The sequence below is a fragment of the Salvelinus alpinus genome, chromosome 2 (assembly GCF_045679555.1).
Source record: "Salvelinus alpinus chromosome 2, SLU_Salpinus.1, whole genome shotgun sequence".
NCBI lineage: Eukaryota > Metazoa > Chordata > Actinopteri > Salmoniformes > Salmonidae > Salvelinus > Salvelinus alpinus.
Window position 1 is genome coordinate 10,154,519 of NC_092087.1, and position 13,835 is coordinate 10,168,353.

Consider the following 13,835-nt stretch of genomic DNA (forward strand, 5'->3'; position numbering starts at 1 on the left):
GAAGCTCTCAACCTGCTCCACTGCAGCCCTGCCGATGAGAATGGGGGCGTGCTTGGTCCTCTTTTTCCTGTAGTCCACAATCATCTCCTTTGTCTTGATCACGTTGAGGGAGAGGTTGTTGTCCCGGCACCACACAGCCAGGTCTCTGACCTCCTCCCTATAGGCTGTCTCGTTGTGGTCGGTGAACAGGCCTACCACTGTTGTGTCATCGGCAAATTTAATGATGGTGTTGGAGTCGTGCCTGGCCGTGCAGTCATTATAATTGTTACTGTGTTCTCATTGACAGTGTTGTAAAGTACTTAAGTAAAAATACTTAAAAGTACTACTTAAGTTGTTTACTTCACTACATTCCTAAACAAAATAATAATGAAGTTGAACTTCATACATTTTCCCCGACACCCAAAAGTACTCATTACATTTTGAATGCTTAACAGGACAGGAAAATGGTCCAATTCACTCACTTATTAAGAGAAAATCCCTGGGGCCTCATTTATTTAAAAAAATGTATTAGATTTATACTTGAACTTAGTGGTAAGATAATTTCTGACGGCGTGCCTACGTTGGATTCATAAAAGATACTGAGTATAAATAACCTTGCTTACGCAGGTTCTAAGAAGCCCATTTGTACCTGTCATCTATAAATCTCAAATTAACTGAAAATTGATGGCACCTAAACGTTCCATACAACCAGTGATTTCCCCCTTCTAGAATGGTGGCACAAATGAGGGTTTAGTCAGGAATAGCCATGGACCAAAAGAGAAACGCAAACGTTCTGGAAGACGAGATCACGGCGATGGTAGTGGAGATTGAAAACAGGCAACACGTATTATTCGGTGGACTAAATAGTGGGTTGACAAACAGGTATCTTGGGAGTGTGTCGCCTCTGCAGTGAACGAGGTGGGGCAGCAGGACAGAACTGTGTCTGATGTGAAAAAGAAACGAGACCTTAAACTGCAAAGGAAGAAAGAATAGCCATACATAACCAGCAGGAAAATCACTTGCGTCAAGTCTAGACTCTGAGTAGAGATAAGATCATTTCCACGTCACAGTAAAGTTTTATAAATAACTACTTATACGTGGTTTTCTTGCATAAGTCATACTTAAGATAAGTAAAAAAAAATGTAAAATGTTAAGATAACAATGGATATTAATTAAGTCCATTTTATAAATGAGGCCCCAGGTCATCCCTACTGCCTCTGATCTGGCGGACTCACTGAACACAAATTCTTCGTTTGTAAATTATGTCTAAATGTTGGAGTGTGCCCCTGGCTCTCCGTAAATTAGCAAAAACAAGAAAAAATTATGCCGTCTGGTTTACTCAATATAAGGAATTTGAAATGATTTCTACTTTTACTTTTGGTACTTAAGTATATTTAAAACCAAATACTTTTAGACTTTTCCTCAGGTACTATTTTACTGGGTGACTTTCACTTTTACTATTAAGGTACCTTTACTTTTACTCAAGTATGACAATTGGATACTTTTCCCCCATTGCTCATTGGTCGTTCATTCTGACACAGGTGCACATGCTCTTACCTAATTGAAGGAGCATGTCTTTTTAACCTGTGTGTCAGCTGTATTTCCTCCAAGCTTTTACTGCCAATGGCTTTACTTACTCTGCAGTTTTAAAATAGATGAAGTCATTTTTAACCTTTTTACCTCATTTCTCGTTATTAAGCCTTTTAGGTGTTAGAGTAGGTCAGCTCTTTTTTACAAGCAGAAGGTTTAACAGGGTTGTGGACGGTCAATCCCATTTCATCTCTTAGATTAAAAAAAAAAATCTCTTGAATATTCTGTTTTCGAATGCGAACACTGGAACTTGGCTCCAGTGGTGGGTCTGTATGAGATTTGGGGCTATATTTACGGTGAGATTTGGGGCTATATTTACGGTGAGATTTGGGGCTATATTTACGGTGAGATTTGGGGCTATATTTACGGTGAGATTTGGGGCTATATTTACGGTGAGATTTGGGGCTATATTTACGGTGAGATTTGGGGCTATATTTACGGTGAGATTTGGGGCTATATTTACGGTGAGATTTGGGGCTATATTTACGGTGAGATTTGGGGCTATAGTTACGGTGAGATTTGGGGCTATATTTACAGTGAGATTTGGGGCTATATTTACGGTGAGATTTGGGGCTATATTTACGGTGAGATTTAGCGGAGATAGTTACCCAGAGAAAATCTCTGTATCCATAGTAGTAAAGCCAGTCATGAACCACCACGTTCCAGGTCCTGTAGTAATTGGCAAACGATGTCGAGTTCCACCAGTCCTGCAGAACAAAAAGGATGAAAATTATTGAATTTGGTTCTACGGCATTTTAAAGTGCCGGGAGTTTTTCCTGGTCTGATTATAACAAAAAGACAGTGTGTTTCAGAGGTATTACGTGTAGACTATTTGTGTGTGTGTGTGAAAGTTATACCTTATAGAACATCCTGTCTGCAAAGCATAGCATCTCAGCGAAGGCGTTTAGCCAGCAGTGGAGGAAGGCAAAGAACGCCAGCAGTAGCAATAACATACCTGGGAGGAGGGGAGGGAGAAGAGGGGGTGGGAGAGAGGGTGGGAGAGAGGTAGAGGAGGAGAGAGGAGAGGAGAGAGGAGAGAGGAGAGAGGAGAGAGGAGAGAGGAGAGAGGAGAGGGGAGAGGGGAGAGAGGGGAGAGGGGAGAGGAGAGAGGAGAGAGGAGAGAGGAGAGGAGAGGAGAGGGGGTGGGAGAGAGAGAGAGAGATTTACCACCCCACTGTCAGAACGTACTCAAGTAACTCAATTATCTGACTTGTCCACTTACCTCACAGTAAGGAACTCGACAACCTACTGACACATCGGGTCACAACCATAAACTCAGAGGTTGTATTGGTATTATTATCTCATTGTAATGCTAGTTCCTATCACAGCCTAGGGAATAGACTGGAGACACCATAGATGAAGAACAGTGTGTTATCTCTCTGGGAGACAAACCTCCCTGTCGTTCATAGTAAATAGATCACCTGTAGATCTATAGAATCGCGCTGCAATGTAGAGCAGCTGCTTTTACTGGCTGTTTTTTGTGTTTTTTTGCGATGATGACCCGAAAAGAGCTTCTGAACATCAGAACAGCGGACGCACTGCTCGCCCCGGACCAGGCCCTGATCCCAGAGACTCGGACAAGAAAACAGGCGACGTAAGAGAGGCCGACGTGCCGGCACCCTGACAAAACTACATCGGCGAGTACATAAAACCGCCTCTAGCCTCCGTTCTACTGGCGAACGTACAATCACCGGAGAAAAAACTGGACGAGCTCCGTTCGAGACTATCCTATCAACGAGACCTGAAGAACTATAATATTCTATGTTTCACGGAGTCGTGGCTGAACAAGGACATCATTTACATCTAGCTGGTTTTTCTATGCATCGGCAGGACAGAGCGGCAGCGTCGGGTAAACTCAAGAGGGGAAGTGTGTCTTTGTTAACAAGAGCTGGTACGCGATCTCTAATATCAAGGTACTGCTCGCCTGAGGTTGAATACCTCATGATAAGCTGTAGACCGTACTATTTACCAATAGAGTGTTCATCTATATTATTTGTAGCTGTCTATTTACCTCCGCAGACCGATGCTGGCACTAAGACCGCACTCAATGAGCTGTATAAGGCCATAAGCAAACAAGAAAATGCTCATCCAGAAGCGGTGCTCCTAGTGACCAGTGATATTTAGGGATAAAAACTGAAATCCCTTTTACCTCATTTCTACCAGCATATCAACTGTGCAACTAGAGGCGAAAAAACTAGATCAGCTTTACTCCACACACAGAAACGCATAGAAAGCTCTCCCTCGCTCTTAATTTGGCAAATCTTTTATTTTAATTTTATTTGACCTTTATTTAACTAGGCAAGTCAGTTAAGAACAAATTCTTATTTACAATGACGGCCTACCCCGGCCAAACCCTAACCCGAACGACACTGGGCCAATTGTGAGCTTCCCTATCGGACTCCCAATCACAGTCGGTTGTGATACAGCCTGGAATTGAACCAGGGTCTGTAGTGACGCCTCTAGCACTGAGATGCAGTGCCTTGTACCTCTATCCTCCTGATTCCTGCTTACAAGCAAAAACTGAAACCTTGAAGTAACAGCGACGCTCTCAAGACAGAAGTGGCGTTCCATCCGATGGCATTAAGGAGTTTACCTCATCAGTCACAGACTTCATTAATAAGTGCATCGACAGCATTGTCCCCACAGTGACCGTACGTACATTGCCCAACCAGAAGCCATAGATTACAGGCAACATCCGCACTGAGCTAAAGGCTAGAGCTGATTACCAGGACGTGTACTCAGACCATGCACTGACCAGCAGGCAAGTGTCTTCACTGACATTTTCAACCTCTCCCTGACCCAGTCTGTAATACCTACATGTTTAAAGCAGACCACCATAGTCCCTGTGCCCAAGAATGCCAAAGTAGCCTGTCTAAATGACTATCGCCCCATAGCACTCACATCTGTAGCCATGAAAAACATTGAAAGGCTGGTGATGGCTCACATCAACACCATCATCCCAAACACCCTGGACCCACTCCAATTCACGTTCCGCCCCAACAGATCCACAAGTGACTCAATCTATATTGCACTCCACACACTTCCCTTTCCCAGCTGTAGAAGAGGAACATCTACGTGAGACCACTGTTCATTAACTACAGCTCATCATTCAACACCATAGTGCCCTCCAAGCTCATCACTACGCTAAGGACCCTGGGACTGAACACTTCCCTCTGCGACTGGATACTGGACTTCCTGATGGGCCTCTCCCAGGTGGTGAGGGTAGTCAACAACACATCCGCCTTGCTCACCCTCAACACGGGGGCCCCTCAGGGGTGTGTGCTTGGTCCCCTCCTGTACTCCCTGTTCACCCACGACTGTGTGGACAGCACGACTCCATTGCCACCATTAGGTTTGCCAACGACATGACGGTGGTAAGTCTGATCACCAACGACGATGAGACAGCCTATAGGGAGGAGAACGGTGACCTGGCAGTGTGGTGCCAGGAAAACAACCTCTCCCTCAACGCCAGCAAGACAAAGGAGCTGATCATGGACTACTAGGAAACGGAGGGCCGAGCATGCCCCAATTCACATCAACAGGGCTGTAGTGGAGCGGGTCGAGAAATTAAAGTTCCTCTGTGTCCACATCACTAAGGATCAATTATGGTTCATACACACCAACACAGTCGTGAAGAGGGCACGATAACGCCTCTTCCCCCTCAGAAGGCTGAAAAGATTTGGCCATGGGACCTCAGATCCTCAAAAAGGTCTACAGCTGCACCATCGAGAGAATCTTGACTGGTTGCATCACCGCCTGGTATGACAACTGCTCGGCCTCCAACCGCAAGGCACTACAGAGGGCAAGGTGACCGGAAGCATGACCGAATACAAACAGTGTAGCTATTCTCTCCGCAAGGCAATCAAACAGGCTAAGTCCCAGTACAGAGACAAAATCGAGTCGCAATTCAACAGCTCAGACACAAGAGGTATGTGGCAGGGTCTACAGTCAATCACGGATTACAAAAAGAAAACCAGCCCCGTCGCGGACCAGGATGTCTTGCTCCCAGACAGGCTAAACAACTTTTTTGCCCGCTTTGAGGACAATACAGTGCCACTGACACGGCCCCCTACCAAAACCTGCGGGCTCTCCTTCACTGCAGCCGAGGTGAGTAAAACATTTAAACGTGTTAACCCTCGCAAGGCTGCAGGCCCAGACGGCATTCCCAGCCGCGTCCTCAGAGCATGCGCAGACCAGCTGGCTGGTGTGTTTACGGACATATTCAATCAATCCTTATCCCAGTCTGCTGTTCCCACATGCTTCAAGAGGGCCACCATTGTTCCTGTTCCCAAGAAAGCTAAGGTAACTGAGCTAAACGACTACCGCCCCGTAGCACTCACTTCCGTCATCATGAAGTGCTTTGAGAGACTAGTCAAGGACCATATCACCTCCACCCTACCGGACACCCTAGACCCACTCCAATTTGCTTACCGACCCAATAGGTCCACAGACGACGCAATCGCAACCACACTGCACACTGCCCTAACCCATCTGGACAAGAGGAATACCCATGTGAGAATGCTGTTCATCGATTACAGCTCAGCATTTAACACCATAGTACCCTCCAAACTCGTCATCAAGCTCGAGACCCTGGGTCTCGACCCCGCCCTGTGCAACTGGGTCCTGGACTTCCTGACGGGCCGCCCCCAGGTGGTGAGGGTAGGTAACAACATCTCCACCCCGCTGATCCTCAACACTGGGGCCCCACAAGGGTGCGTTCTGAGCCCTCTCCTGTACTCCCTGTTCACCCACGACTGCGTGGCCATGCACGCCTCCAACTCAATCATCAAGTTTGCGGATGACACTACAGTGGTAGGCTTGATTACCAACAACGACGAGACGGCCTACAGGGAGGAGGTGAGGGCCCTCGGAGTGTGGTGTCAGGAAAATAACCTCACACTCAACGTCAACAAAACAAAGGAGATGATTGTGGACTTCAGGAAACAGCAGAGGGAGCACCCCCCTATCCACATCGACGGGTCAGTAGTGGAGAAGGTGGAAAGTTTTAAGTTCCTCGGTGTACACATCACGGACAAACTGAATTGGTCCACCCACACAGACAGCGTCGTGAAGAAGGCGCAGCAGCGCCTCTTCAACCTCAGGAGGCTGAAGAAATTCGGCTTGTCACCAAAAGCACTCACAAACTTCTACAGATGCACAATCGAGAGCATCCTGTCGGGCTGTATCACCGCCTGGTACGGCAACTGCTCCGCCCACAACCGTAAGGCTCTCCAGAGGGTAGTGAGGTCTGCAGAACGCATCACCGGGGGCAAACTACCTGCCCTCCAGGACACCTACACCACCCGATGTCACAGGAAGGCCATAAAGATCATCAAGGACAACAACCACCCAAGCCACTGCCTGTTCACCCCGCTATCATCCAGAAGGCGAGGTCAGTACAGGTGCATCAAAGCAGGGACCGAGAGACTGAAAAACAGCTTCTATCTCAAGGCCATCAGACTGTTAAACAGCCACCACTAACATTTAGCGGCCGCTGCCAACATACTGACTCAACTCCAGCCACTTTAAAAATGGGAATTGATGGAAATTATGTAAAAATGTACCACTAGCCACTTTAAACAATGCCACTTAATATAATGTTTACATACCCTACATTACCCATCTCATATGTATATACTGTACTCTATATCATCTACTGCATCTTGCCATCTTTATGTAATACATGTACCACTAGCCACTTTAAACTATGCCACTTTATGTTTACATACCCTACAGTACTCATCTCATATGTATATACCGTACTCTATACCATCTACTGCATCTTGCCTATGCCGTTCTGTACCACCACTCATTCATATATCTTTATGTACATATTCTTTATCCCTTTACACTTGTGTGTGTATAAGGTAGTAGTTGTGGAATTGTTAGGTTAGATTACTTGTTGGTTATTACTGCATTGTCGGAACTAGAAGCACAAGCATTTCGCTACACTCGCATTAACATCTGCTAACCATGTGTATGTGACTAATAAAATTTGATTTGATTTGATTTGATTTGGTGCGAACGGCCCAGTATATCACTGGGGCCGAGCTCCCTGCCACCCAGAACCTCTATACCAGGCGGTGTCAGAGGGAGGGCCTAAAAGGTGTCAAAGACTCCAGCCACCCAAGTCATAGACTGTTCTCTCTGCTACCGCACGGCAAGTGGTACCGATGCACCAATCTGGAACCAACAGGACCCTGAACAGCTTCTACCCCCAAGCCATAAGGCCGCTAAATAGTTAGTCCGGGTAACTATTCGGTTAACTATTTAACTATCTGCATTGACCCATTTTCCACACATTTTTTGGACTCATCACATACGCTGCTGCTACTGTTTATTATTTGTCACTTTTTCTTAGTTACAGTGGGGAGAACAAGTATTTGATACACTGCCGATTTTGCAGGTTTTCCTACTTACAAAGCATGTAGAGGTCTGTAATTTTTATCATAGGTACACTTCAACTATGAGAGACGGAATCTAAAACAAAAATCCAGAAAATCACATTGTATGATTTTTAAGTAATTAATTTGCATTTTATTGCATGACATAAGTATTTGATACATCAGAAAAGCAGAACTTAATATTTGGTACAGAAACCTTTGTTTGCAATTACAGAGATCATACGTTTCCTGTAGTTCTTGACTAGGTTTGCACACACTGCAGCAGGGATTTTGGCCCACTCCTCCCTACAGATCTTCTCCAGATCCTTCAGGTTTCGGGGCTGTCGCTGGGCAATACGGACTTTCAGCTCCCTCCAAAGATTTTCTATTGGGTTCAGGTCTGGAGACTGGCTAGGCCACTCCAGGACCTTGAGATGCTTCTTACGGAGCCACTCCTTAGTTGCCATGGCTGTGTGCTTCGTGTCGTTGTCATGCTGGAAGACCCAGCCACGACCCATCTTCAATGCTCTTACTGAGGGAAGGAGGTTGTTGGCCAAGATCTCGCGATACATGGCCCCATCCATCCTCCCCTCAATACGGTGCAGTCGTCCTGTCCCCTTTGCAGAAAAGCATCCCCAAAGAATGATGTTTCCACCTCCATGCTTCACGGTTGGGATGGTGTTCTTGGGGTTGTACTCATACTTCTTCTTCCTCCAAACACGGCGAGTGGAGTTAGACCAAAAAGCTCTATTTTTGTCTCATCAGACCACATGACCTTCTCCCATTCCTTCTCTGGATCATCCAGATGGTCATTGGCAAACTTCAGACAGGCCTGGACATGCACTGGCTTAAGCAGGGGGACCTTGCGTGCGCTGCAGGATTTTAATCCATGACGGCGTAGTGTGTTACTAATGGTTTTCTTTGAGACTGTGGTCCCAGCTCTCTTCAGGTCATTGACCAGGTCCTGCCGTGTAGTTCTGGGCTGATCCCTCACCTTCCTCATGATCATTGATGCCCCACGAGGTGAAATCTTGCATGGAGCCCCAGACCGAGGGTGATTGACCGTCATCTTGAACTTCTTCCATTTTCTAATAATTGCGCCAACAGTTGTTTCCTTCTCACCAAGCTGCTTGCCTATTGTCCTGTAGCCCATCCCAGCCTTGTGCAGGTCTACAATTTTATCCCTGATGTCCTTACACAGCTCTCTGGTCTTGGCCATTGTGGAGAGGTTGGAATCTGTTTGATTGAGTGTGTGGACAGGTGTCTTTTATACAGGTAACGAGTTCAAACAGGTGCAGTTAATACAGGTAATGAGTGGAGAACAGGAGGGCTTCTTAAAGAAAAACTAACAGGTCTGTGAGAGCCGGAATTCTTACTGGTTGGTAGGTGATCAAATACTTATGTCATGCAATAAAATGCAAATTAATTATTTAAAAATCATACAATGTGATTTTCTGGATTTTTGTTTTAGATTCCGTCTCTCACAGTTGAAGTGTTTCTATGATAAAAATTACAGACCTCTACATGCTTTGTAAGTAGGAAAACCTGCAAAATCGGCAGTGTATCAAATACTTGTTCTCCCCACTGTATATGTAAATATCTACCTCAATTACCTCGTACCCCTAAACAACAACTCAGTACTGGTACCCCGTGTATAATTGCACATTGCGTATTTATTATCACTTTATTATTAAGTGTTTAATTTTTTATTATTTCTCTGTTTTCTTTCTCTCTCCATGGTTGGTAAGGGCCCGTACATATTTCACTGTTAGTCTAGACCTCTTGTTCACGAAGCATGTGACAAATACATTTAGATTTGACCTTCAACCTCTAACCTAACAAACTAGAACTTTGTCAGTAAGCCTTCTGTCTAGTGCATTCTGGGTCCTACCCTCTGATAAGTTCACATTGGATAAGGTCAAAGGTCTTTCCTCCTTAAATAAAGGTTAAAGTTCACTCTGGCGCTCCCGAGTGGCTCAGCGGTCTAAGGCACTGCATCTCAGTGCTTGAGGCGTCACTACAGACAACGTGGTTTGAATCCAGGCTGTATCACAACCGACTGTGATTGGGAGTCCCATAGGGCGCACAACTGGCCGAGCGTCGTCTGGGTTTGGCCGGGGTAGGCCGTCATTGTAAATAAGAATTTGTTTTTAACTGACTTGCCTAGTTAAATAAAGGTTTTTAATTTTTTTAATACAAATTCACCACTCCCAATTAGAATACAGGCTACATTCTTCTACTGACGTGGCTTTATATATATATATTTATATTTGACTGACGAATTACCTGGAAGTGTAGCATGGAACAAGGCCAGGACCAGTGTTCTGGTGCTGAAAGGCGTGTTGCTGTCATTCATGAAGACAGGGATGCACAGTCTCACCAGGATAAAGTAACCATAGAAAAGACAGCCCAGAATCTGAGTGAAGGACAGGAAGGAAACAGGTTGAGGATAAATGGAAAAGTCACCCATGGCAAGCCTGGTACCAGATCTGTTTGTGAGGTCTTGCCAGTTCCCATGGCAGAGGAATCTGTCCAGAGTTCAGAATTATAAAAGCAAAATATACTACACAAAATTATCTTTGACCTTATCCAATGTGAACTTATCAGGGGGTAGGACCCAGAATGCACTAGACAGAAGGCTTACTGACAAAAGTTCTAGTTTGTTAGGTTAGAGGTTGAAGGTCAAATCTAAATGTATTCTTCAATAACATACTGTACATACTGATAAGATTAAAGATAACAGTTAAATTATAGTATAGCTTGGAGACCTGAACTATACTGGTATGTCAATGACCTGCTACTGGAACAATACTGCGCCACAGGCTGCATTCAACACCTCTACCAACAGAGGGCGAATAAGGGGAGTCTCTCCCTTTATAAAGTAAATTGGGCTCTGGAAAAACACTTTACAGTATAAAATCAAATCAATTATTTATTATTAGGGTGAATACATTCACTGATTATTTTAAAATAGACTAAAACATGAACTGTACATCTACAGCAGACAATACAGACAATCTATCATTAAGATTAAAAGTAGGAAAATAACTCACCTTAGCAAACGTTACGCCAACATAGTTCCATCTAATGTGTGGGTTTCTGGGGTAAGACTCTCTGTAGATGAGGGTGGGAGCAAAGAGGAAATAGAGGTAGCTCGAGAACGTTGGGAACCTGGGACCCTCTCCCCTGGGGCTCTCTCCCCTGAGACCCTCTCCCCTGGGGCCCTCTCCCCTGGGGCCCTCTCCCCTGGGGCCCTCTCCTGAGAAACACAATGATGTCATTAGTCAGGCAGTATTGTCTGTTGAGGTGATATATAAGAGATGTCATGTCAATACAGGGCCTAGTTTATCTTGGTCAGGCCACATGGTCAGGAAAAAATCCTGGCCCCAAGGTTCTACTGTATATGTCACCTCTATAAACACTTTAGACAAGGTTCTATATGTCACCTCTATAAACACTTTACACAAGGTTCTGAGGTTCCATATGTCACCTCTATAAACACTTTAGACAAGGTTCTGAGGTTGTATATGTCACCTCTATAAACACTTTAGACAAGGTTCTGAGGTTCTATATGTCACCTCTATAAACACTTTAGACAAGGTTCTGAGGTTCTATATGTCACCTCTATAAACACTTTAGAAAAGGTTCTGAGGTTGTATATGTCATCTCTATAAAGACTTTAGACAAGGTTCTGAGGTTGTATATGTCACATCTATAAACACTTTAGACAAGGTTCTGAGGTTCTATATGTCACCTCTATAAACACTTTAGACAAGGTTCTATATGTCACCTCTATAAAGACTTTCGACAAGGTTCTGAGGTTGTATATGTCACCTCTATAAAGACTTTAGACAAGGTTCTGAGGTTCTATATGTCACCTCTATAAACACTTTAGACAAGGTTCTGAGGTTCTATATGTCACCTCTATAAACACTAGACAAGGTTCTGAGGTTCTATATGTCACCTCTATAAACACTAGACAAGGTTCTGAGGTTCTATATGTCACCTCTATAAACGCTTTAGACAAGGTTCTGAGGTTCTATATGTCACCTCTATAAACACTTTAGACAAGGTTCTGAGGTTCTATATGCCACTTCTATAAACGCTTTAGACAAGGTTCTGAGGTTCTATATGTCACCTCTATAAACACTTTAGACAAGGTTCTGAGGTTCTATATGTCACCTCTATAAACACTTTAGACAAGGTTCTGATGTTCTATATGTCACCTCTATAAACACTAGACAAGGTTCTGAGGTTCTATATGTCACCTCTATAAACACTTTAGACAAGGTTCTGAGGTTCTATATGTCACCTCTATAAACACTAGACACGGTTCTGAGGTTTTGACACTGTATTGACATTATGACTCATCATGGTCAGTTGAATGCACTGAATGACTCCAATATAAATGCAATCGTCATTGGGTGGTAGTTTCTGTGTCATTACATACATTATTTTATATTACATTACATTATCCTTGTCATTACCTTCCTTTGTCTTGTGTTTTAGGATGACTGGGACATTCTCTCGGATGAAAGAGTAGCTTTTCATCAGGAAACGGATCTGAACAGGGGAGAGAGACAACACGTAAACGTTATACACGGCAAATGGAGCCAGCTAAGTCAATAAAACAAATCAATCATGACCAATGAATGACTGTAACTTGTTACATTGATATCCACACCTTAGATGAATCAAGGGATTGGAATAGAATTGTCCTTGTGAGAGTTATTGCCAGACCTGGGTTCAAATAGTTTTTGAAATCTTACAAATACTTTTAGCCTTTTCTTTAGCCTGCCTGGAGTGCCAGATGGACAGGGCTGATCTTTTGTAACTATTCTATTGTTTCCCTTGCACCAACTAATCTCAATCAACTTCAGAAAAATTATTTGAAATGATTTCAAATAGTGTTTGAACCCAGGTTTGGTTACTGCATCCAAAGTCTCATATGTTCTCCTGCCAATTCTAAAAAGTACTCTATAAAAAAAGATAACAAATGACCAAGCTAGTCATCCAGCTGATTTATTAAATCAACCTTTCTTTATTGACAATATCAGTGTGAAGATAAGAGGAGCAGGGCAGAGATGGGACGTGTCCAATCCAGATAAATATAAACACTGTCACAACAAGCAGAGATGGGACGGGTCCAATCAGGATGAATACAAATACTGCCACAACAAGCAGCAATGGGACACTGTCCAATCAGGATCAGTTCTCTACTTTAACTTGTATAATATGAGATGTTGTTGATGCTCGTGTCTATATTCATCACTGTCTTTACTTAATTACTAAACACACCACTACCAGACAGATCTCCACCACACACCACTATCAGACAGATCTCCACTACACACCACTACCAGACAGATCTCCACCACACTACCAGACAGATCTCCACCACACACCACTATCAGACAGATCTCCACTACACACCACTACCAGACAGATCTCCACCACACTACCAGACAGATCTCCACTACACACCACTACCAGACAGATCTCCACCACACTACCAGACAGATCTCCACCACACACCACTACCAGACAGATCTCCACTACACACCACTACCAGACAGATCTCCACCACACACCACTACCAGACAGATCTCCACTACACACCACTACCAGACAGATCTCCACCACACTACCAGACAGATCTCCACCACACTACCAGACAGATCTCCACCACACACCACTACCAGACAGATCTCCACCACACACCACTACCAGACAGATCTCCACCACACACCACTACCAGACAGATCTCCACTACACACCACTACCAGACAGATCTCCACCACACTACCAGACAGATCTCCACTACACACCACTACCAGACAGATCTCCACTACACACCACTACCAGACAGATCTCCACTACACA

At 44.4% G+C, this 13,835-nt stretch overlaps 1 protein-coding gene across 10 annotated transcripts in view; it reads right to left on the minus strand.

Annotated features, from left to right (window-relative positions):
* Positions 1–13,835, minus strand: part of soat2 (sterol O-acyltransferase 2) — a 28,366-nt gene that overhangs the window by 4,587 nt on the left and 9,944 nt on the right. For all 10 annotated transcript variants that reach the window (XR_011670719.1, XR_011670715.1, XR_011670721.1 and 7 more), the window contains exons 8-12: positions 12,440–12,515; positions 11,006–11,211; positions 10,239–10,368; positions 2,427–2,524; positions 2,178–2,276 (exon numbers count right to left, since the gene is read on the minus strand). Coding sequence is in view for 2 of the 10 variants with exons in the window: in XM_071366375.1 (XP_071222476.1) it covers positions 2,178–2,276; positions 2,427–2,524; positions 10,239–10,368; positions 11,006–11,211; positions 12,440–12,515 (609 nt within the window). In the remaining 8 variants the exon portion in view is untranslated. The remainder of the gene's footprint in view (positions 1–2,177; positions 2,277–2,426; positions 2,525–10,238; positions 10,369–11,005; positions 11,212–12,439; positions 12,516–13,835) is intronic.